The sequence below is a fragment of the Carassius gibelio genome, chromosome B13 (assembly GCF_023724105.1).
Source record: "Carassius gibelio isolate Cgi1373 ecotype wild population from Czech Republic chromosome B13, carGib1.2-hapl.c, whole genome shotgun sequence".
Taxonomy (NCBI): domain Eukaryota; kingdom Metazoa; phylum Chordata; class Actinopteri; order Cypriniformes; family Cyprinidae; genus Carassius; species Carassius gibelio.
The window spans coordinates 9946254-9972134 of NC_068408.1; the positions used below are offsets into that span (position 1 = coordinate 9946254).

The window sequence follows — 25881 nt, forward strand, 5'->3', positions numbered from 1 at the left end:
CATGTGATAGTTTTGGAAGAATCAGTAACAATGTATTAAACTACAAACCAATCAGTAATGTTTGGCAATCATTGTACACAACAAATTTATCAGAAAATACATTATAGCTATATAATTAACAACAACAAAAATTTTGTTTGCGTAAACTGATTATGATGCATTATTAACTATTCTTTTGTTCTAGGACTGAGGTTTGGGTTAGTCTAAAGTAATGATAATTAGCTTTTCTAAAAACAAATTAAGTCTATGGTATGTCCACAGCCTAGGTAAATATGAGTATCGGTGTGTGTGTGTATATGTGTAAGTGGAGCCGCTGGAGACACTAGAAAAATACTCCACAAATCTCCTGGAGCTGGACAGCACAGCGCTGAGCTCAAGATTGTTTGTTTGAGAGTGGGCCAGGGGGATGAAATATACACTTGAGGTGTAAAGATCAGAATGACAAACCCTTCAACGAGTCTTTGAAAAGTGTGCGACTTTACGTATGGCTTTGATTTTGACACTCACGCTCTAAATTCCATTCAAGTGAAGAGCACCATATAAGAAACACGCGTCAAAGAATGAAAGACCAATTTAATGCGACTTATTTGCTTGTCACGCGAAGAATGTACCGTGAACATCTCTGAAAGCAGAGGTCAGACGTTCTTTCAGGCATAAAGCCTGAACTAAAAACACTCTTGTTAGCACTTAACCGCATCAAGTGCTTTAATAAACTTAGCTATGCTTGTCTCCACCCCCTAACTGCAACGAACGAGAGAAGGGCAGAGGAAGGAGAAGGCCCAGAGCTCCTTCAAAGTCATGTCTGTTGTCAAAACACATTGAGATGGAGCAGATAAAATAAATGGCATCTTTTGGAAAGATGAGGAATGCTCATCCTCCCAAACAACAGATGACCCCAACCAAAGACTCCCCCAACTGTATTGAAATAGTGGTAATCGGACCCTCTTGGGGCCCTCCACTGGGACCCTTTGTACGTCTAAGAGTCAATCAAGGGCTGATGACAGACAAAGCCTAGTCAGATTTAGGAGAGAAAAATGCCGGAAGGGTCGATGCAGAGGCCGGAGTCGTGATCCGTCCCGAGACGGGGGGACAGACGGCCTCTTCCCATGATGCCCTGCACTGACCTCTTGTCACTTACAACTGTGCCCTGCTTCTCCACCTCTGACCCTAAAAACATGACATCTAGACCTGCTGTAAAAGCCCAGGGTGGATGGGACATCTTTCAGCTGCGTAATCCTCCAATTGATACTTGTAAAGCTATGCAACAAGACATGGTTTGGCAAAGGTGGTAGGTAACCCTCATGCTAAATGAAGTTATGTTACGATACTTAGGGTTAGGGTTAGGGTTAACCCTAACCATATAACAATATAAATACACTTTAAATACATTTACAAAAAAAGTAAAATAACTAAATAAATAACTACTGCTATATACATTAATCAAGTATATGTAATACACAACAGTGATATTAGATATCAAAAGTATATTTTACACTGTTTGTAGATATTGAAAAAGTAATCTATGGCATTTTATATCTATGAAGTCTATTAATACCTAAATAATAAATATTAGTTACTTTTAAAGAAGTATTGCACCAGTGACTGCATTTGTACCACTATTTATATATTATCATATATGTATTTTAAATATTTAAATACAATTTTCCATACATTTTTGCCACAGGACAGGGTTAGCCCTTTCAACAACCAATCATGGTGGAGCATGGGAAAGGGATAATGGGAGCTCTCCTTCATGTCAGTCCAGTAAACAGTCAAGCCACACAGTAGTGAAAGCAGGTCAACCTTATCTATTCTACTGAAGGACACCAGCATTTAGTCACTGACTGACCCACATTCTGTGAGAAATATCAGTTCCTTTATGGGAAAAACAAATGTGTAAAATATCAGAAAAACATACAGGTAAAGCAAGCTGGAGAAATTTCATGCAGTAATTAAAAAATGATGATGATAATAATTTGAGCACATAAAAAGAACAAAAATCTAGCTTTTAAATGAAAAAAGCAATCCACAAATGGGATTATACATCCTAAAATTTTTCTTCTCATCATTAAACAAAATGTGATTCCAAACCTGCAGTGCATACAATTTAAGAATTTACTGGCCATTCTTTTCAATATAATAACAGATGGTGGAGAAAAAAAGCCCCTTGGAAAGTCCATGGAGAATGGACCACATCATTTACGTATCTTTTTTGTTATTTTGTAGCTTGACAGACCCAGTCCTTATTTACTTCGATTAAATGGGAAAGAGTGGCCTAGAAATTTCCCGTTTTTTGTTCCACAGAAGCATTAAGAGTCATAGAATGACATGAGGTTTAGCAAAAAATGACTCATATTTTAGGGTAAACTATCTGCTTAACAAATAGTGTAGGAGAACTGTATCTCCTGGCAAAGAGTTTAGGCAGAACACAATAACCGCTGATCCATACGGGTCTGCTGAGGTCAGGAACAGACTCCACTGTACAAAAGTCTTCAAAAGCCCTTTGGAGACAATGACACACACACACACACACACACACACACAGTCTCTACTGCTGGTTTATGAGGGAGCAAATTCGCCATTTGGAGCCACTTTAATACTTAATAAGCATAATGAGGCTGAACATAACGCCTGACTTCCAAGCTTAAAAATTCATAATGTGCTGTGAAACTTAGATGCCATTAACAGCTCTCTCTTACAGACACATACTCATATCACTAAAATAAAGATTCTCACTGTTCTGATTTAAATAAGCGCATACCAGTGCTGATAAACTGCTCTGCCTTTTCTCAGCATCTCTAGCATTTAAATTCCATTACTTAATTTTTAGACACACACATAATGCTCATATAAATAAGGCTTCTGGTGGCCTTCAACACAAACACATGAAGTGCCCACTGAAGCTGCCTATTCAAGGCTGCTCAATTCTCATCCTTCTTTCTCTTGCTCCCCCTAGCGTTCACAGTAAATCTAGCATGATGGAAGTGGGAGAGAGAGAAAAAGAGAGAGAGAGAGGGCGAGTAAGGGGAGGAAGCCACAAGCTCCGCCCCCCGGATGACATCAGCGCTGTGTTGAAGCAGAGCTGGAGGCAGATGTAACCTCACACTTGCAGTGAGCTCCAGGCAGCTGACCAGCTCTGCCGACTTCTCTATCTTGTCTCTTCTGAGCCACAGGAGTGTGTGTGTGTGTGTGTCTGTGTGTATGTGAACAAGTGTGTGTGGAAATAAAAACACACCCTGCTTTTCGCACCATTGCTGCTATTGAGCCTTTCTGACACTGGGCTCTTTTTGGGGATTGAAATCATCTTCCATCGTATTGGATTTATCCTACGGACTGACTTTATGCTTTGAGGATATTCTTTTTGATCTGCCTTTTTGAATTATTGCTTGGGCAGGTAAGTGTATTTTGTTTGGAGTTTCCCCTTTTTGGGGGCTGTTTTTAACCCTTTCCTTTATGCATTTCAGCACTCGGAGGTGATTAAATACCTTCAAAACATGCATAGAGCAAATTTACATCTATCCCTTACATCCCGAACACCCACAAAGCGTCATGCAGTGGACTTTGCTTCTAAACTTTCAGATCCATTAGACATTTGCAATGGGAAAAGGCATTTTATAGCGAATGCAGGCATACCCTTAGGGATTCGAGGGAGATGTAATAGCAATTTGAAGTACAGTAGTCAAGACATTTAGCAGTAGATAGCCCTTCATTTGCCATTTAGCATTCAGGATGCATCTCCAAATTAATTTTATAACAATAATTAGCTTTAAAAAAATACAATTATGGGATTATTTAATAACCTTTATGTTGTTTCAAACCTTTTCTCCTGATATGTAAGGGAGAAATGTTAAGGGCTTACAGCCTCAGTCACCATTTAGTTTCAGTGCATCTTTTTTTCCTCCATATGAATGTGAATGGTGACTGAGGCTGTCAAACTGCCTAACATAAAATATACAAAGGATTTTGTAAAGTCATATAGGTTTGGAATAACTTGATGAGAATACGACCTATTTTAATTTTTATTTCGGGTGAACTATCTCTTTAAGTCTCCATGCTGCTGCGCGCGAATGAACGAACGAAGGACGCTCAACTTGCATTTTATTATTACCATCAGCATTGTATATCAGTTAGACTGATATCCAGTCCTTAAATATCGAGTACTGGTTTAGAAAAAACGCAATGCAGCTTGTATTTTCTCTGCGTGTAATCAACAGGAACGCATAAACTTAACGCGCCGCGTCTTAAATCTGTTCTAGTTTGAAAGGCTTTGAGAAGCGAGCAGACGTCGATTCCAAATGAGGAAATATATATTAATAATGCCCAACCTGCGCTCTAGAAGTGTTAAGAAAGAGTGATTTGGAATAAAGAATGGAGGAATCGAGGATGCGACGCGCTACAGTCCATGTACACTGCGCGCGAGGCGTCAAAACTAACGTAGATCTGTCCCATTATCGAAACCGCTCGCAGAACAGATAGCTTCGTTGATTATGAGGAACGCGTTCTAATTTGGAATACTAACGAATACTCAAAAGACTACGAGATTGGCGCGCCATAAATGTGCGCCCTGTGCTTTTCCGTGAGAGAAGTGAGTGTGTGGCGCTCTAGAGATCTGAGGCAGTCAGCTGCTTCAGGATTTTCCCATCAAACCAATTGCCCTTCTTTTAAGTAGCCTTCCAAGTTATCTGAAACAAAAGCTTTCATATCGGTTAGGCAGAAAATGTCAAGATTGAAATAATAGTTTTGTGTTGATAAAGAGCGAGGGACTGTAATGCAATGATAAAAGATAAAGCCTTCAGTTAGAGCTGATTAGATCAGTATATAAGACTACTATAAAATATATTCTATATTCAATATAAACTATATTCACATTAGACAACTATGCAAGAGATTCAAGTGAACAAGACCTCTTTTTGAATCCCTAATGTACTGAGTACAAGTTGTTTTCCCTATAGCTTTGAGCTTCATATGTTCAAAAGTACTAAAAGATTGTGTATTCGGATAGGTTTGTTTCTTAGGATGATAATAGCTGAGAACCACAAATGGCCTGCTTTGACTTTGTAAGGAGGGTGATAAAATTAACAAACCCATTGTTCTTTGTTGGATGTGTCAAAGCACTCTGTGGCAGTCTTTTTCGCTTGCATAAACAATTTGTATCAGCAATTTACAAATACTACTCCTCTGTGCTTTAAAAAGACATACATACCAAGCTCCCTTTAGATAGTAATACACAGGAATAAAAATGAAGAAACTTTCTATATTTTAATACAAATATCTATGCATTCAGTGTATGTTTATTGGCAGCCAGGAGGACAGCACTCTTTGTTTCAAGCCACGAATGAGGAGGCTAAACCCAGTGGTCCGTGGCATTCACTCAGTCAACATGAAATAGTCATGTCTTTCAGGCCTACAGAAAAAAAAAAAAAATCTGTCACCCTTTTGTGGTGAGGACAAAAACAAATAGTTCTCATAGAATTCTCGACTCGTGTCAGCAGCCAACCTCTGACCTCAGTTAGGCCGTTCTTCAAAACGAACATTCGAAAAAACAAGCCTAGAAATTGATTTCCTGAAAATTATCTTTTTATATATATATATATATATATATATATATATATATATATATATATATATATATATATATATATATATATATATATATTTAATAAACTGTCTGATGTCAAGTTTTGCTTTATTACAGATGCAATTTACTCCTCTTTGGAGTGGAAACAGAAAAGTACAGTGCAGTAAATCAACCCAACCCTTTTTGCCCTTGTCTGGCGACTGCTGCCCCCTGTAACCTAGTAGGGGGTACATATGTGGTAATTAAAGCTACGGTTCGGCCTCCAAGTGTCTGTGTGTGTGTATCTGACAAACACAGGCCCGATACAGAAGCACCTACCACCACCAAGTGGGGAAAACAGTGCAGCTGCCACGGACCACTTTCTTTTCAGTGCAGCACAAAAGAAAAAGACCCCCTGTCTCCCCTAGAATCCATTCTCACTGCCTGAACCCCAGCCAGAGACAAACCTGTGGATCATCTGCCCTAAAACCGAACCCAGAGGGGAGCTGCTAGCACAATAGCCTGCTCTTAAATTAACGTTAAAGCCGTGTCCAAACCCTTCTTCTCGTTTCCAAATATGTAGGCAGAAATGTTTCATCTCTCAGCCTCTCAGGCTTGATTTGGCTTCATGGATGTAAGATACATGACAAAGAGGCGCATTTAGTTCAAATCCCGCCTGGGGTTCAGAATCTATTATCTATTGAAAATAAGAAAGCTGTTTTTCATAATCATAGCCCAGGACCTACCAATGAAGAAGCAAATTTAATTTCATCCTAAATGTCTTCATTCATGCATGGGCACTGATCAGATGTGACAGCATTTTGGGGAGCAAATAGAAAACATCTCAGAACGGTGGAATGTTTGCCATCTTAAGCATTACCCTAATTTCACTAAAAATGCAGAAAAACTCAAAAGCATTGTCATAATAGAAAAGCTAAATATTTGGTTGTATTTAATATTCCAATTTTAAATATATTAAGATTCCAAAAATATTTTCTCTGCACTTCTATGTTGCATAATCACAATAGAATATGATTTTATCCCCCTTAAATGCCTTTTTAACCCATTTGTCCGACACAACTCTAAACGAGCAAAAGGTAGGCTAGTTGTGGCTGTGGCCATTTTAACTAGGATGCTTGATTGAACATCACTTTCAGCAGAGCAATGGAGCAGAAGCAGGCCCGGCCATTAGAACAATCTCCAAACGGGAAATACGGCCTATTAGGACGATAGTGAGAGGTGCCCGTCACATTCAGTGGCCTTTTCTCGCTGGCTATGAGTAGTGGGTGGGGCAGGGAGCTGGAAGATTTAACAAAATGTGAAAAAGCTAATAATTCTAAGTGAAAGGAGTTCAGTAAAGCAGAAGAATGAGGGCCAGGGCCCTTATGCTTAACTTGTAATGAATAATGGGCCTCTGCCACTTCTGTGAAATCTGAGAAGCCAAGGGAAGACGAAGGAAAGGATAATGCAGCCAATCATCCAGCCAGATCAAGGTTTGCATGACCTATTGAGAGAGCTAGCACGACAAGCTTTTGGTGAAGCGTTTGAGGTAGAGGTTTGAGGTTTTCTTTTGTGTTTGACCTTTTCGGCCATAAAATAATACTGGCCCACATATATTTCCCAAGACACCTATGCTTTTATCAAGGTCTCCTGAGTAAGATCTCAGCTGAAATATCAGGAAATACACAGGCATCTGTGAGTGAACCTTGATACTTTCAGTAAAGTATCTTGGCAGAAAAACCAAAGGGGCTTGCATTTCACCAACTTGCTTTTGCCCGCTACGGTGCCAGGAAGTGCTTTACATTGAGTACAGTACATAAATCAAGAGCAATTCCATCTCTACATAATTTTGCAGTCTGGTATTTGTCAGACTTTTGGAAAAATGGCAAGTTACTTTACACACATAATTCTCCAAATCAATACATTTCCTCGGAACAGTTGGAAAATTGCACGCCAGGCGATTGCTAACCAACCATTCACCATTCCTGCAAGTACTTATTTTCCTCTTCAATTTATCTGGCAATCATGTAGCAAATCTTTCTAAATGTTTCAGGATCCGACAAAAAGGAAGCAACTTAGTCCATGTCAGCATACTGAAATCTCACTGTCAACCATCACCTGTCCTTAAAGTCGGGTCACAGCTGCTGTTTCCGAGCTCTTGGTAATCTACTAATACAAAAGCATGCACATGGAGCACTTAGGCTCAACAGAAGGATGGGGTGTATTATTAGACAGCGCTGGCGAGACCTGTAATCAAGTTACAGGGCCTTCAATTCCCTAATCTCTCCTTGTCACTTTATACAACGGTTTCAAAGTTGCCTGACATACTCCAGCATGTTCTACAGCAAGGTTACCATCCACAGGTCAGAAGAAGGGTTTCAGGCAAGGGCATAAACTGTGGTGGTGGCTGTCAGTTGTAGAAATACATATTGTCAGTCTATGTAACAGGAAAGATATACCGTGGGAAATTAGAGTATGGTAGGTGAAGCACGGACAAACTCCTTGGGGCCACCAGAGGTGACTTGAGGATACCATTTGGATATTCATGAGTCTGAGAGACATAAAAGCACATTCATCTCACATGTACATTTTTGAGCAGTGCAAGGGCGTTATGTTCAGGTGCTGTCGGGGCAGCCTGAGGGACCTTTGGTGGTTGCATCACGCCTCAGCAGCAATATGCTTCACTATGACTCTTATTCTTACCTTCTGCTTCCAGAGTGTCTCTGAAAGCACAGCTCGGTGCAGAACGTCACCAGGCGGTAGGGAACGGTCTTCGGCCATTGTCACAGGGCCCAAACCGTGGTCGCTTTTCTTATGCAAAGGAATTCTTTTCAGCCATCACCATAGAGAACACTAGAGGGGGGGTGTTAGGGGTTAGTGGTAGAGAGGGCAGTGAATGTGGTTAGCCTGGCAGCACCGGCTTAAGGCAAGGAAAAAGAAAGGTTTTTATAAAAATCCACACAACATCTCCACTAATCCAGGTTTCATAAACATTGTCCACTATCAAAGGACTGCAGCCCAGGGGCTTTTCTCTGTGGTCATTTACCCAGAGGCAAAGAAATCCCCTGATATACAGAAACCCAATAAGCTTAAGGGACTTTCAAGTTCCCATCTCAACCACACACCCTTCTTCTTTTTCCCTTCCTTCCATCTGATAAGTCTCAAATGCAGCGGAGCAATCTACAGGCCGTAACAATCCATAAAAATCCAATCCATTGTGGTGTACTTTTTATGTTAGGTGCAAACCTTGAAAAGAGAAGCTAAAAAGCTATCGGTTTACATCAATGTGTTGTCGATGGTGAAGTGAAAGGGTTCTGTTTGAAGGACAGTGGCCAGTTGCAGCCGGCTGCGTCGCTGTCTGACTCAATCTCAGCCTTGGCACTATCATCTCAGAATTAAATAAACGCTGCCTAACAGCATATTATGCACAGTCAATAACTCATTCTCAACAAGCCCACATGCCTTTCCTGGCGTCATGACGTTTTCAGATGTCATATGCTGTCAGTAATAAAAGAATTTGCTCTTATTGACTTCTTTTTCTTTTCTTTCTATCCCTGCCAGGAAGTTCAGCATGTGTAAAGGAGTGGGTGTCTGCATATCGGGCACAGGTTCGTGAAACTAGAGCCAGAAAGGCGGAGTGCTACAGCAGCACAGGAGATTCTGCTTTCGAGCCACGAGGCTGGATACTTTATTCATGCTCCTGCCAGGAGTGAGACTACAGGATTCGGGGCTGACTTTGGAGCCTGACTTCAGAACCGAACCGCCCTGGATTTAAGCCCACCATACTGCAGACAGACTTTGGTCTTTATGCCATGACCAGTCTGCTTCGGGAGAGACAGGTGCGACGAGAACCGTATATTTCTCAAAGAGGACTCTGATTGACACAAAAGAGTTTGATTAGGAATCGCAACATAAAATAAAAGGATTCTTCTCTCTTTTTTTATTCCCTTTCTTTTTGTTTTAGTCCTTTTTTGTGATTAAATTAACTGAAATCGCATGCCTGCACAGGAGAAAGCTGCCTGAGGTCTGTCTGGAAGCGGAGCTGCTTGCTTTATAGGTTTATCTACCATGGCAAAGCCTTTGATTGCATGAACTGTGGCCGCTGTGATACAAGACAGGAGGTCAGCGGTACAAACAAGGATCAGTTCAACAAATACCAGCCTGGTCAGGATATAACCAAAGAGACCCATTGGACAAGACAAACAAATATCTCCTGAAAGAATAGAAAGGAGAGCTTAAAGCCTCATTGGATTTTGGGTGGCAGCAGAGGATTAACTGGCATTTCTAAATCAGGTATGACAATTATGGATGATCTTGCTTTGGTTAATTGACATTTTTTATTATATAAATATGCATAGATAGAAGTAACAAGAAAAAATGTGAAATTCAAATAAACAGATCATTAAAGAATGTCTTACATAGGCTACAGTCGACTATGGAAGTATAAAATGATCTACTATATAAATCAAAAATATGTAAAAGAAAAAAAAACGTAATTGTTATATATAAAATACATTTTATATATGCAACATTATATGTTATATAGATATATAAATGTGTGAAACCTAAGAAAAATGTATCTAGATCTTTAATTTCAAGTTGCAAGCCTCCAACCTTTGGTAAATTATAACACCCGTAAATCATGCACAAAAGAAAGAGCAAAAAGACAAGATCAGTTTTACAATATTCAATCAACAAGGCCTGACTGTGTTCTGCCACCGGTTTCAGCAATGAAAAGGAGCCTTGAAATGCACTGCCTAACAGCAGAAATGTGTAAAACAACAAGAGCCTGCGATTACATTACACAGAGAGAAAGATAAAACCTCTCACACATAGGCATCTCATTCATGGAAAGCTAGTGGGTTTAAGGATTTGTTATCTACATCCACGGCTGATTGGGAATATACTTCCACTTCAATTAGACTTCTTTCTGAAACTCTCAGTCCTCCCTTTTTTTCTTATTTTTTCTCTCCTCTAATCCCCTTTTTCTTTCTTCACTTCTTTGTATTGTTTTGATATAAAAATGATTTCAATCAAGATAAACACCCCAGGCAAGTTTCGCTACCATAGTTTTTTCATTTGTTCATGTCATTGGAAATGTTAATAGCCTCTTTTCATTAATTCAGTAGCAAAAATATTGTATTCTTTGTCTTAAATTGAATCATTTATAATGAAAGAAGCACTGCAGGCACCGTACATAAAACAGCAATTAGAGCAGGACACTGCCTTTTCTTCAGATTGCATAAATTTGACTTTTTCCCTTCTTTTTTCTCCAAGGGCAACGACCGCAAGGAGGACATTAGCGATGGCAAGCAATTACAAGTCCTTCTTCGTCTTCTTCATCAGAGCCGGGCTTCTGCTTGGCTTGGCCAATCCATTGGTCACCTCAGCCTCCTGTCCCTCGCAGTGCCGGTGCGATGGGACTTTCATATACTGCAATGACCGGGATTTGACTTCCATCCCTTCGGGCATCCCAGAGGATGCTACAGTACTTTTCCTCCAGAACAACCGCATCAAAAGCGCAGGGATCCCAACGGATCTACGACGGCTGAACAGTGTCGAAAAGATCTACCTGTACTGCAACAATCTGGACGAGTTCCCCACCAACTTGCCGCTGAATGTCAAGGAACTTCATTTGCAGGAGAACAATATTCGGACTATCACCCACGCGTCCCTGGCACAGATTCCCTTCATTGAGGAATTACACCTTGATGACAATTCCGTGTCAGCTGTCAGCATTGAAGAGGGTGCGTTCCGGGATAGCAACCATTTGAGGCTGCTCTTCCTGTCCCGCAACCACCTCAGCACCATACCTTCCGGCCTGCCAATGACTATTGAGGAGCTTCGCTTCGATGACAACCGCATCTCGTCCATCTCGGAGGCATCCCTGCAGGATCTTATAAACCTGAAGCGACTGGTTCTGGATGGCAACCTCCTGAAAAACAGGGGCATTGGGGAGATGGCCTTGGTGAATTTAGTCAACTTGACCGAGCTCTCGTTGGTACGGAACTCCCTGACTTCCCCACCCGCAAACCTGCCGGGCTCAAGCCTGGAGAAGCTAAATCTTCAAGACAACCACATCAATCACGTGCCAGCAGGTGCCTTTGCTTTTCTGCGACAGCTGTACCGTTTGGATCTGTCAGGCAACAACTTGAGCAGTCTACCCATGGGGGTATTTGACGATCTGGATAACCTTACCCAGCTGCTCTTGCGCAACAACCCCTGGAACTGCAACTGCAGGATGAAGTGGGTTCGTGACTGGCTGCGCAGTATTCCATCTAGGGTCAACGTGCGCGGCTTCATGTGCCAAGGTCCTGATAAGGTGAAAGGTATGGCCATCAAAGACCTTTCCACAGAGCTGTTTGGCTGCTCAGACACAGAGATCCCAACCACATATGAGACCAGCACAGTCTCAAACACTTTGCCACCCTCTCGACCCCAGTGGCCCTCATATGTGACTAAAAGACCTGTGGTTAAGGGTCCAGAACTGGGAAGAAATTATCGTAGCACGACGCCGTCCAGTCGCAAGATCATCACGATAAGCGTCAAATCCAGTAGCGCAGAGACGGTGCACATATCTTGGAGAGTATCCCAGCCCATGACAGCCCTGAGGCTCAGTTGGCTAAAGCTGGGCCACAGTCCTGCTTTCGGATCCATAACAGAGACCATCGTTCAAGGGGAGAGAACAGAGTACCTGCTCACAGCTCTGGAGCCCGAATCCTCTTATCGGATATGCATGGTTCCCATGGAGACAAGTAATATTTACCTGTCAGACGAGACACCTGTTTGCATAGAGACAGAAACTAGTTCCCTGAAACCGTACAATCCCACCACAACCTTGAACAGAGAGCAGGAGAAAGAGCCTTACAAAAATTCCAATCTGCCTTTAGCTGCTATCATCGGAGGGGCGGTGGCTCTTCTGGCTATCATCATGTTAGCCCTGGTGTGCTGGTACGTCCACAGGAACGGTTCCTTATTTTCCAGGAACTGCACGTACAACAAAGGGCGCAGGCGGAAGGACGATTACGCCGAAGCTGGAACAAAGAAGGACAACTCCATCTTGGAGATTAGAGAGACCTCTTTTCAAATGATTCCCATAAATCACATGCCCGTTTCAAAGGAGGAGTTTGTGATACACACAATTTTTCCTCCTAACGGCTTAAGTCTCTACAAGAGCCCGCACAGCGAAAACAGCATCAACAACAGAAGCTACAGAGACAGTGGAATACCAGATTCAGATTACTCTCATTCATGATAGTGTGCGAGGATTACAAAGACGTTTTATTGCAAACGAGTGACTCGGAGACTGCTTGGTCTTTTGAAAAACACTGGATTGAAAAGACTGAGAAAGCATCGTTATGTACATTTGCCATATAATTTATATTTAAGGACGATTTATTAAAAGGAAAAAAAGGTTCCGATTGCAGGCCATCACTGAGCTGTCGGTGTATGCTGCCTCAAACTGCAATTCTATATTTTAGATATTTGTAGTCATTTGTACTGTACTTCCTTTACTTATGGTTTTAGACCAATTAAAAAAAACTTTGTGCTCTACTGAGATATGATGACTTGTCAACTGTGAAAGTGGGTTTTCATTGCCGTGTTGAACAATCAGATTTTAGAAAACCATGTAGTATAAGCACAGGTCAAAATTATCGCTATCTTGCTGTCAGTGGATAAAATAAATACAACAAAAAACAAGGCTGTGAGAATATAGGGCATAGGTGATTGATCGAAGGAAATAAAGACAAGTGTTTTGTTAATTCTAAGGATGGCAGGCACAGACTTATTCCGGTGTCACAGAAACCTATGGGTTTCTTCAGGAATCCTGGTTTGCCCGTTTCAGAACGTTGCCAGCTTTTACATCACTGCAACGTTTAAGAAGCAGATATCTATTACTTCCTCTCTGCCCTGGAGGAGGCAGCAACACAGCACATAATCCTAATTCCTTTGCAAATGAAGCACACAGATCAAATGAATGGTTACATTGCAGTCAAATCAAAACGGATGGGCAAAAACACAACATAGAACTCAATATCGCTTGTTCAGCAAAGGGAAACAGCATTTACCGTATCCCTCAGTACAGTTAACCACATCATGTAAACGTTGCCCTCCAAAAAGGAAAATTATGGGCAGAAAAAAATGGCAAGAAACACATTTGGGCTCTTTTCTATTTGGAATATAAAAGTGTCAACTATTTTTTTTTTTTCATATAATTCTTATTTGTATTTTTGTGTTATCTAATTCAAGCCACTTTTAAGTTGCCACAGTTAAATTGTTCTTTACAACTGAAGACCAAAGTGCATTGAATGCCCTTTGGCCAGTCTTGTATGTGCCTTGATCCAATGCTTATTGTATTTAGCTTTTTCAAAAAAATAAATCAGTGACTTAACTTTTTTCATACACACTTGAATATGATAGGATATTGGTCATATTGCAAAATAAAAGTGGATAAAACCCCAACTTGATGGTCTCCTTTTCCCCAGTAGTATGATTTCTATTTATTTTTAATCCCTCTAAGCTTTGCATATAGCATTCTGGTTCTCAAAAGTGTTCATCTAAAGCATACAGAGGCTTCTTCCTAGTGCCACATTCGCTAGGGGTTCCAAGTGCTCTTTTGTGTGGTTAAGCCATGTGTGACTTATCTGATTGGCCCAAGTGGGAAATATCAGCAAGTACGGCATAGAAGCTAAATGAGGCTTTCGGAGAGATGCTGTGCTGGATTTTGATGTGTCTCCCGTCCACAGGGGGAGATGTACGTATATAATGACTATATAGCAATAGGTTGATGGCACAACCCAAATCACAATAGGAATCACACAGGTGGCTCACATGAGCACATGGGTATGTGTCTACATGGCATATATGTGGGCCACAAATGTGCACAGATGCATACACATACATGCACACGCCCTGATATATAATTACAGTTCAGGGAAGCCTCTAAAAACAGCAAGTCTGATCCAAACCTTAAGTATACTTTAACAGTCCCATGTACTAAATATACCACATCAGCTAGAAATTAAAGTTAACACCCTCTGTGAGCATACAGTTCAGCAAGGGTTCACATATGTGAATGCTGTTGATGATCCTAACTTGCCTTGTCATTTATTTATGTGGTTTCCTGACTGACGGTATTAGCGAGTTTTAGATGCTGGCTGATGGCCTTGCTAAGTTTCACACACTTCCTTTCAAATCTGAAGACTTTTTGTAAGAATGTAAAATGCAGACATATTGGTTTTTAAAAAAGACAAAATGTATTGGTTTTTAAAATGTAATTAATTTCCACAATATAAGAATTTTTTATTATTTATTCTCCCTCTCTTAAATCCTCAAAAATGTTTCTCCATCTTTAACTTATATTCTCCTTGTAATACTCCTCTGAACATTAATACAATACTCACACCGGCTGTTGCAACTTACAAATCATTCATGCTGGAGATGAGATGTCGGCTAGAACTGTAGGTATAAAGCAGCACCAAGCAAAAATGAGATCACAGCAGCTTTAATTATCAAAGCGCACAGGTGTGTGAGAGTGTTTGAGCATGCACATTCTCTTTATGGATGTTCTGCATGCAGTAAATCAATCTCCAGTTTCCTAACACCATCAGAATTTTTTTACAGCTTGAGCAACGAGCAAAACAGCTTGAAATATTAATATTATGTGCTGTATGGTGAAAGCAAATCAGTTGACAAGTGCGCACAGCAAATTTGTATTCTCCGGTTAGAATGACCTATTCAGAACACTAACCTTAAGTACTGGGGGAGGGCGATTTGAGCGGCTGCTACTGGGGGTGACCTGTGGTGACCCTTTTAACACACTGACCTAACCTCTGGGGTCTTTGTCAGCACATTGTTGGGGCTTACAGATGACCTCATTCGCCTTGGGAAAACCATTGATCAGATCTGATGTCCATGAAGCTGGTGCACACTTGAAATTCTACCTTGAATCGGGCACTTCACTTTAGACAAAAAGATAAACGTCTTCAAAATACCTTAAACTATGGACATAATGAGGAAGAGTTTGACAATATCAGCCTAAATACTCAAGAAATTTGATGTTGGATGGTCATCTCATTTGCTGTGGACCTGTGGTCAAATAAAAGGCATGGCTGACCAGGGGTCAGATAAAGCAGGTGAAACAAGGGTCACAAGCCTAAAAAGATGAAAAATTACTGGACAATCTGGATGTTTGACCTCCTTTTTCAGCAATTAGTAGACATTATTCATTTTTTTAGACACCTGGCCCTTTTTTAAGCAAATGGTACACATTTTTCCTTTTTGAAGACCTTTGACCCCCTTTTTTAACAACTGGTGAACATTTTTCATCTTTTCAACTTTTGACCGTATTGTAAAGCAACTGATCAACATTTTTCATCTTTTTTGGACTTTTGACCTCCTGTTTCAAAGCAAAGGAACAGTAGAGATCAGGTCAGACATTGTTATCACAAACAATGACAGACCCCTAGCTCTTTAAAACAATGAATAGTGTGAAGAACAATGCAGCTGCTCTGTTTTTTGGATCATAAAACGTTTATAAGAGCAACTAACATAAGATAATGAGAGTTGCTTTTGACAAGAAAAGCAATTACTGGCAAATGCAGAAGCCACATGTCATTCAATTATTTTTAGAGTTTAATTTACCAAAAGAGCCATAAGGGAGCTGACTTTAAAAGCACCATCTTATTCTGATCTCATTTTGTTTCACCTTGCAGGAAGATGTAGTCATCAACTCCTAGCATATATATTCCCAAGTGTGTGATGTGTTTGCTCCCATTCTGCCTGGCCTCGCGTTCCCTGCAAAACCTTTTCCCACAGCTCAGCGCAAAATTTTCCAAAATAAAAATGGCAAAAAAGTCTCCTAATGAGCCATTGGCTTTCTTTTCTTCTGCACCCTGTATTTAGCCCAAGACATCTTGCACATCAAAGCATAGACCCCTCATTGTATGCCTTTTAGAAACAAAAGAGAAATTGAGGTCAAAATGTCAGGGCTAGGAGACCAGTGTGTCCTCCCACATGGCTGGACTCTGTCCAAAGCATGTGTATGAATCCCATCAACACAGATGATAAAGACTAAAGTATGTTTTCAGAACATGCAGAACTGTGTGTGCTCATTTGCTTGTACTTCCATTTGTAGAGCACCTATTAATCATCATAGATCACTATGACCTTTCAGCGTTTACATTTGTTCATACACTTTTCCTCCCTTCGGTCATGCGTAATGCAAACCAAAGAAGGACAGAACAGTTAAAAAAATGGATACATTGGAGTTGCTGAAACCACAACATAACTTGAGCATGTCTTGAAGAGACAGCTGCGGTCTGGGCTTGGAGCCACGGCCACATGTGCTCTGCTGTCACCACGGTCATGTGGTGAAAAAAAAAAATAGGTGTCAAAGCAAATGTTAAAAGAACCAAAACACAGTGGGCAAAAAATAAAGTAAACCACAAAAAACTAAAACTAATTTGAACTAATCTGAATATTCATGATCCTTTTTTTTTTTTTTTTTAGTTTCAAAAGAGCATTAGTAGAGAGATGCAAATGGACATTTTAATTGAAATTAGCCAAAGTAAACAGAAACTTAATTGAAACTGAATCTCAATTGGAAATCAAATTAAATCAACAGCTTGCGAATCAGAATCAATTTGAATAAAAACATCCAGCCCTGTTATGTTTCTCATATTTTAAAACCTTCAGACCTGTCCTTAGTACAAACATGGCCACAAGTCAACACAAGCGATCCTTTAAGACACGTTACTACCAGATACAAAAAAACAATGTGTCTCGGATGACCATTTCTGACAAGACCACCTGAGATGGATCTTAATATCAAGTCTAAATGGGGCCTATATTTCTTTTCTCGTCCTCAATGTACCTCTCAATCACTTTCTATCCATTTTCCTCCATAATTCTAAAGTTCTCAAACACAAGACTTAGTATTTCTCCTCATTATGACCAACGACCTGAAACTCTGAGGCTGCAACTACTACAATCTCCCATCATCTAAATGAATCCAATTTCTTGCTCGACAGCACACAGCGTGCATTCATCTATCTCCCCTTAAAATCATCTGACATTAATACAAGTTAACAAAGGCTCGTCTATTAAGGTGGCAACAGCGAGCGACACTTCGCCAGTGGAGCGGGTTGAATTATTGAACAGGGAAAATGACTTACAACTGCAGTGAAGTGGATTCCTACCTCCAGCCAGCATCTGTTGATGCAATAACAAGCGACAACGACCAGTTCCTGCAGGCAAGTGCTGGCTATGATAATTTGATGTAGAGTATCATATGTTTCGAGAACGTCCATTTAATTGACTTTACTAGATGAGAGACATTAATTCCCATCATCCATTAACTAGCTTAAATGATCTTTTAAAAGGTGATATATCTTCCTGTGCCCTTTAGCTGATTTGTGCGGCCCATTCTCCGCCGCTGCATCGACCCACGGGGGTATTTGTCCAAAACGTCTGCTCTTGCTGGGAATAATCATTGCATTCCCCCGGAAAGGTCCTGTGTGGTACAATCGTCCTTTAGCCCTTCATGACGGCTGGGCTCCGAGGACCGTGTCGGGCCCAGCTTCGATCTGGTTAGCATTCCCGTTTGCGTGAGGGCCAAGGTTTAAATGTCAGTGGCGTATCTGCATGCCGGTAAGGCGACCCGCCAGATATATGCAACTGACAGATGGTGAAGACATGCTGTAATGCCAACTGGTGCATTGGTGTTATGTATGCTGATTTGATGTAGCCTACTGATACGACTGAAAGAGGGAAATGCAATCAGATTATTTCGACACCAGTAAGGCTCAGTTTAAATGTCAGTGTGTTATTGGAATTGAAATAGGAAAGAATTTTTGTTCCACCAAAGTTTCAACATTTCACTTTTTTGATTTAATTCTTCACTAAAAATCTACTTCCTGATGAAAGTGAAACACCTTCAGAGAGTCTGGCGACTGCCAGTGGGAGATTATCTGAAAAGGACCAATCAATAGGAGTTCTCTTTAGATTTTAAAGAAAACTGGTGGATAGAAGACCTGCTAAAGGTCAAATAAAGCCACTGGGTCTCAATACTCAAGTGCTGATGATATCAGAAATTTAAGTGTCAAGTTACAGAACCTTCTTAAAGCTAATTTAAACCTCTACTGTTAGTTGGTCAGAAATGTTTTTACAGGATTGGCTTAACCTTATTAAGGAAACAATCAACTGAACTTTAAGAGAGAAACCTATTATACAACTTCCAGCATCAAAGTTCAGATGATGTGAGAAATTGTGAGCCTTGGCAGTTCTGTGGTGATCATACCAGCTGTAGTTGTGTCCATCAAGTTCAGCTGCTGTATCACCTGGTTTATTTAAAATAAGGTAAGGAACTTTGCACACGGACAAAATTGTACCACAAAACTGCTGTACATAAAATTATTCAGCTGTTTATGGTCATGTCCAGGTCCAGACAGTTCCAGAAAATTGTATCTTTGATGGTAATCATAGTAATCATACTAAAATGCATTAGAGCATTACAATCCATTATATTGGAAGACAAGCCAAAACATTTAACTAATAACACTTTTTTTTTTTTTTTTGTAAAGTTTGATTTGCTAATGCATTGGGTATGGACTTGCAATAAACAATTATCGGTAACACTTTAGAATAAGGTTCCATTAGTTAATGTTAGTTAATGTATTAATTAACATGAACAAACAATGAATAATACATTTATTACTGTATTTATTCATCTTCGTTAATGTTAGTAGTTAACTAACATTAACAAATGGAACCTTATTCTAAAGTGTTACCCAATTATCTTACAGCATTTAATTTAGCGTACTGTAATTTGTACATTTTTAATATTCCATGTTGCTTTAAAAAAACGGTTAATATGTGATATTATGACAATATTACTAGCATTATAATAAAAAAAGAACAAATTAAACATAGTACACTAATAAATTAACAGTTTAATAAAATCTGTAAAATATTAAGGTTATTGTTAGTTCATGATACCTAACGCACTAATGTTACTTATTTAATGAATTCACCATTTTAAATGATTTCCATTTTAATTCTTGAAGTCTCTGCTAAAAGGATTTTTAGGTGCATAGATTCCATGTGGGCTTGCTTGTGTCATCTCTCATTTAGGGCACTAAACAAGTAGGGAACGCCACTGTCCTCCACTTAAAAGATGCATGGCGCACCTGAGTTCTGACTCGAGAACTTCTTAAGTGGAATGACTCAGTGCATTAAGAAAATGCTCCACCATTATGGAGCAAGAAAAGCATTTGTCATCACTAAACTGGACACTTACAAAGAAACCTTATTGCTCCATATCCTGAAAAATATCACAAATTAAAACTCTGAGTGCTTTTAGAAACAAAAAAACAGGTTCAGAGGGAAAAGTAAAGCCGGAGGAAAAAGTGCCATGTGGATTCTAAAGGGCCTATGACAGTATGACCTTCTGCAGGAACGGTGAGACTAACAACCCTTCCCTACAGGCCCTTCTTACACAACACTTCAGTCAGCATCAATGCCCTTACACTAAACTACAACACAGGCCTGTCTTTCCCTGTCTCTCTTTGGGGGCGATCTGGAAGGAGGACTGGCTGCCTCCACTGCGTCCTGGACAATCAGTGGTGTCAGCAGGCTCTAAATACTGGCTGTCACCATTCATCTGAACATCGGCCGTGTCACAACAACACCTCAAGGTCTCTGTATCACTGCCCGTGCACTAAGTGAGGAGAGTTGGGTGCTGTGTGCTGAATTAGCTCGGAGAATGCTAAAGGTCAATATGATGATTTGCAGTATGTCAATAGAACTCATATAACTTAGGTGGACAAGATAATTTAATTGTAAGCGTGTAGGCAGCTGTTTTTACTGTATATTATCTAACATTCAATTAATGTGAATAATTTATCAAAATATTTTACTTCTGAAAGATTTTGTGTAATTGTCTTCAGATGATAATTACTGTACTTGCTTACAATACACTGTGCTTTGAATGGGACAACACAAGACAACAATCAGCTGCTGATTTGCCAAAGTTTACAGACTTTGTGTGACACCAAATCTTTTAAAAGTGATCGATTTTAAGGTTGTTTGCATCAACATTTATTTTTCACAACATTTAGCCAAGACTGTTTTACCATTAATTAATTAGGTTGCCACAGTTCACTTACCCCAAAAGGTCATGTGCATAAAGCTGATCGATTGTCTAACAGGGAGCTTCTTTTGACAAAATGCACTCTTAGTCAACGGTTAGGCTTACCAGAAAAAGGTCATCCACCACTGATTGAAAAATTTAACCTAAAATGTCCCTTTTATGGACTTTTCTAGACAGGAAGAACATTTCAAATGATCAAATCAGTTCATAAGTGTTTCTGAGATGCATACAAACAACAAACCAATTATTTCCTACCAAGCAATCCTTAAGTATTACAAGAACAAGGTTTATCTGCACGTTTGTGAAGTAACATTATAGAAATTCCATTTTCAATTTCTCAAAATCTTGCAAAGGTACTGCAATCCAATGATCCACTAGAAGAGTCTGAGGAAATAAGCCGGTCTAATCCACGTCTCTCTGCTTCTTAAGACCTTGCTATGACTGCCTATCCCAGAGGACAAGCCTCCAAGTCAGGACAGTTCCTAAATGGACACACAGACGGCTTAAATGTGACAGATGACTGTTTACCGCGCCATTCTCATGGTCTGTCCATGGATTCTTTAACACACGCACATACACTCGCTCAGAAGGCCACTGTTGAATGAACATGAGGAGATGACAGGAAACGAGGCGCCACTCGCTGGCAAAAAAAGAACTCCATTACAAATCTCTTTGGGAACATTTGGCCATGGACAAAGCCAGTGGCGTGCAATTTGACTCTTTGATGTCGACAGTCAAATACTTTCTCTGGACCCTGGTGAAGACCAAGAATAAAATGAAACACACACTGGCCATTGAGCCATAAAGATACCAATCATGATAAAAGCAAAATGATTAGTGATTTAATACAAAAAAGGACCGGTAATCTCTAAAGAGACATATTAATGACCATAAGGCCATTTCCGTCTATGGCATTAACCCCCCCCCCCCCCCCCACACACACTCACTCTCACATGAACAAAAGTTCTTGGACTCAACGAGCTGAACGGGTGCTGAGATAAAAGGCAGGACCTGATGAGATTCTGGATGCATTAAAAATGAGGTCAAAATGCTGATGATGTAATAAGACAAAGGCCTAAGATTCTAGACATGAATCTTTCCACTACCAACTTGCATTGTTACAATTATATTTCAAGTGTCATCCAGGCCTGTGAATAATAGAGATGCACTGCAGGCAATTCACACAGGAATGAGCAAAAAAGAGCAGATGTCAAAAACACAATAAATAGACCACATTAGGAATATGCAATTATTAAAGTCTGATACAATGATACAATGATAATTTGATAACCAACACAGATTTTGCCTTACTAAACTCTAAACTAAAAAAAAATGCCCAAGTGAATATTATAATCTGCATTATGTGCACTTATTATACATTTAACAGTGTTTAGATGATGACAAAATTAGTATAAAATGTAAAAAAGGGAAAAAGTGCAGATAACTATCTAACAATATAGTTACTATAGTTACAAACTATAACTAACAATATTACCTATTACAAATAAATAAAAAAAATACATAAAACATACATAATAGTTTGTCTTTTCATTGTGTCTTGACTGCACAGAAAAATAATGAATTAATAAAATGAATATCTCTTTCTCAAAACAAACAAACAAATAAGTTTTTAAAAATACACAAGAGTTTTGTTTTAATGGAATTACCATAAAAAAATAATGCTGAAAACGCTGTGCATTCATATGAAATATGAAAAATCTTGTCAGTGTGTGACATGGGTAGTTAAAGAAACTAGAGAAGGTTTTGAGTGGCACAGTTTTAAATGAGTTCAGGAGCCTGACTTCATTTAGGGGCTGACAGCTGTGCTGATAAGAACAGGATTATGGAACGACAGGAAGTGGCACAGCGTTCAGTCTGCAACTCTCTCTCATCCTGCTCAAGAGAAAATCTTCTTCCTGAAGGAGGATATTCCTCTCTAGGGACACTTGGAGCTTAGACAGCCTTCAGTCATTATACTGTTGCATATATTTATCAAACATAAGGTCTACTGTATATATGTAAGATCTTTATGTGAACTACTCAATTCAATTCAAGTTTATCTGTATAGCGCTTTTCACAATACAAGTCGTTGCAAAGAACTTTACAGCAACTATGACTATGGAGAAAAAAACTAATCAGTTATGCCTTGTTAAGGAGAGGAGGGCAAAACACATGAAAAAGCTTAGTCTTACACTAAAAGAAAGAACAGAGCCTGGTTTCAATTAGTAAGCAACATCCACAACACCCTAGCAATGACATAAAAATGCCATAGCACACACAGTGTTGGGGAAAGTTAATTTTAAAAGTAATGCATTACAATATTGCGTTATTCCCTAAAAAAAAGTAACTAATGACATTACTTCATTACTTTTTATAGAAACTAATGCGTTACATTACTTTTGCGTTACTTTCTTTTTACTTTTACTTTTTAAATATGAGCAGGGCTTGATTGTTTTTAAATTTAAGAAGTTCTAGCAAATGTAAATACCATTTCACATCAAAAACAAAAAAAGCTACATTTGCACAGGCTAGCACCACTAAAAAATTTCTTGGAGGAAAAAAATATATTTTATTTTACGCTCACATTAGCATTTTTACTCCCTCCCTGTTTTCTCAGTGACTGAGAACATGACAACAATACAAATTCTTTCTGGGGCTTGGAATGAAATTTGAACATTTCGCCCAGATTTTTTTTCCCCGTTGCTAATTATTTCCCTGCTCTAGTATGCAGACGTTTCATTTTAACACAAACTAAGATGAAGTTCTGCTCTCCTCAGTTTTGGAAAACTCTGCCGGGTAGCCTGGCAGGCCCGTTCTTCATTTTCAATTAATAAGCCTTACTATTATTAGCAGGAAGGAAAACTGGCTTTGTATTAATGGCGGCAGCGTTGTAATGAAACATTAAATATCTGCTCACAAGATGAAGCTCTGAAATGTCAGTTGAAAATGGAAACGGCCGTGATTTGTGTGGAACAGGTTTTGAAGGCCCGCGTTTGATCAATGAGGTGATCCAGAGCTTGAGTAAGGTTCTATAAATGTTTGCCTGAACTGCCTAAGGAGAGATGAGCGGGATTACAAATCTAGTGTCAGTCTAACAATAGATCATTTACATTTTTTCCCCACCACAAAAAGACAAAGCTCTTGTCCCGTGTCCCTTCCCTTCCTTGTTCATGTAAGGAAACATCTTCCAACCGATTTTATATGTTTCCTGTCTCTGAGCACCATCCCTAAACCTCGGTTTCCTGTGAGGCTCCTCGACACAATGCTTTGTGTCCCTCCACCCAGCCGACCGCTTCTGGAGTGAGAGGTTAACGTGACGGGGTGTCTATTTTGTCCTAGTCGCCGGTGGCTGACAATGTTTCCAGGAGTTTGGTCATTAATCATGCCTTTCCTATGTGTGGAGACACGACAACAGTGGGGGACTGACGGGAGGTGGGTGGTGTCTAACGTGACACGGGCCGTCCCACCAAAGCCCTATTAACCTGTATGAAGAGGTCCGTCAAATTCATGCTTACTAGGTCACTAATCGAATTACATCAAAAAGGCGAGAGAACACAAGGCACCAAATTCATCTAACTATTGTAAGGAGGCCAAGACCTCCACTGGGACCTCAGAAAACAGGGGTCCTCTTTAAAAAAAAAAAAAAAAAAAGCATGATTATGTGTGGGCAGTCAGTAACTTTTTGTTGTGGACATTTGTGCCAAACGAAAAGAAAGCGCTATGCAAATTGATCTTGTAAATCTCGTTTCTAACTCCTGCACTTCTCCCTCCCTCCTCGCTCATTTTCATAAGCCAGATGGCCGTGGTTTTGGGCTAATTCACTTAGCCAAGCATAAGTAATTCCTCACATATATGCATGGCCAATCCATTATTAGACAACACACAAAAAGAGCAAACACGCAGTTCCATTCAAGGCGGATTCATCCATCTATCATCGGGGCCGGAGGTGGGGAAATAAGTCTCCTAGGTCAGCAGGCATCGTGCTTTGGCACACGGTCCGTCCTGCAGGGCCTCGGGACCCTAGCTGGAGATCGGTTTAATTATCCCTCCGATGACAGAGAGGACGATGGCAGGTGAGTGGAGGCGGGGGAACACAGATGAGGGTGGAATGCCGAAGTGTCCAACAGGGTCCAACAGCCGCACAAAAGTGTGGGAGCCGAGGAGTGTTTTTAGATTCAAGAGGGCAGCTCACGCTTGCATTTCTCCGCTGTCAAACAAAAGGACAGCTGGAAGAGCGGAGAGAAACGTATCAATCGGTTTTAATAATAATGTGTTCAAATAGTTCTCATTTGGCTAGCTTTGAGTACAACGTGTTTGACAGATTGAATCCTGCAGGGCTCCAGACTAAAATGCAACAAAAATAAAATGTGCAAAAATTATTTCAAATCCATTCACTAAATGTAGCAGAAAGCTTTTGTTCTGGAAAACTTTGCCCCTTGCTGTTACATTCATAAAAAATAAAATAAAAAAAACTATTCAAATTGACAAAGTAAAATATTTTACAAATAAGATTGGCCACTGTTTTACACATTACTCTATTTCTAAATTTAATTTGTATATATATTCATAGGTTTCATGTGATGTCACACATTTGTAGGACCGAACTGCAATACCGTCAATCTGCTGTGCTCTGATAATAGCAAATCACAATGGATTATTTGCAAAGAGATGTGGATGCATATTATTCTTTTGATTAAATATTTCTCGTAAGCATTTTTACATTTTAGTATTTTAGTTAGCAAGTTATGCATAAATGCAATTTGCAAAAGGTTAAATACGCGTGCAAAACTGCCGATTTGCTAGAAAACCTTTGTTATGCTCCACTTAAAACTAATAAATAAACGAGATGTTCGCGATCTTTGATCAAAGTTCAGTTATGTGGGTCTAGATTTTTTATGCTGCACTAAAGTTTGACAAGCAACACTCCAACCCGCAAACTGATGAAGAAGAGCATGACGATCCAGCACAAACAAGGAAAAAGGTTTTAGTTTTCATATCTTATTTTTATGAATGTAACTGAATGTTATTACTTCAAGGATTCTAGAGTGAAGAGGATTTGTTTGTACTATTAGTATTATAATTCTATAGAAGAATGTCCTTTTCAAATAATCTCAGTTAACTAAATATACAAGCTAGTTGCAGTGATATTTATGATGACAATGTACTGCAATAC

General features: G+C 39.7%; 2 protein-coding genes across 6 annotated transcripts in view; one reads left to right on the plus strand and one right to left on the minus strand.

Moving 5' to 3' along the window:
* Positions 1–25881, minus strand: part of macrod2 (mono-ADP ribosylhydrolase 2) — a 501746-nt gene that overhangs the window by 408828 nt on the left and 67037 nt on the right. The window lies entirely within an intron of this gene.
* Positions 3074–14020, plus strand: flrt3 (fibronectin leucine rich transmembrane 3). 2 transcript variants are annotated; one of them, XM_052572467.1, is made up of 4 exons: positions 3074–3394; positions 9119–9396; positions 9522–9850; positions 10835–14020. In XM_052572467.1, exon 4 carries the CDS (start codon positions 10863–10865, stop codon positions 12810–12812), a length of 1950 nt encoding a protein of 649 aa, XP_052428427.1. In that variant the 5' UTR covers positions 3074–3394; positions 9119–9396; positions 9522–9850; positions 10835–10862; the 3' UTR covers positions 12813–14020. The 2 variants fall into 2 exon arrangements, with proteins under 2 accessions (XP_052428427.1, XP_052428428.1); XM_052572468.1 differs by having other exon boundaries at positions 9566–9850.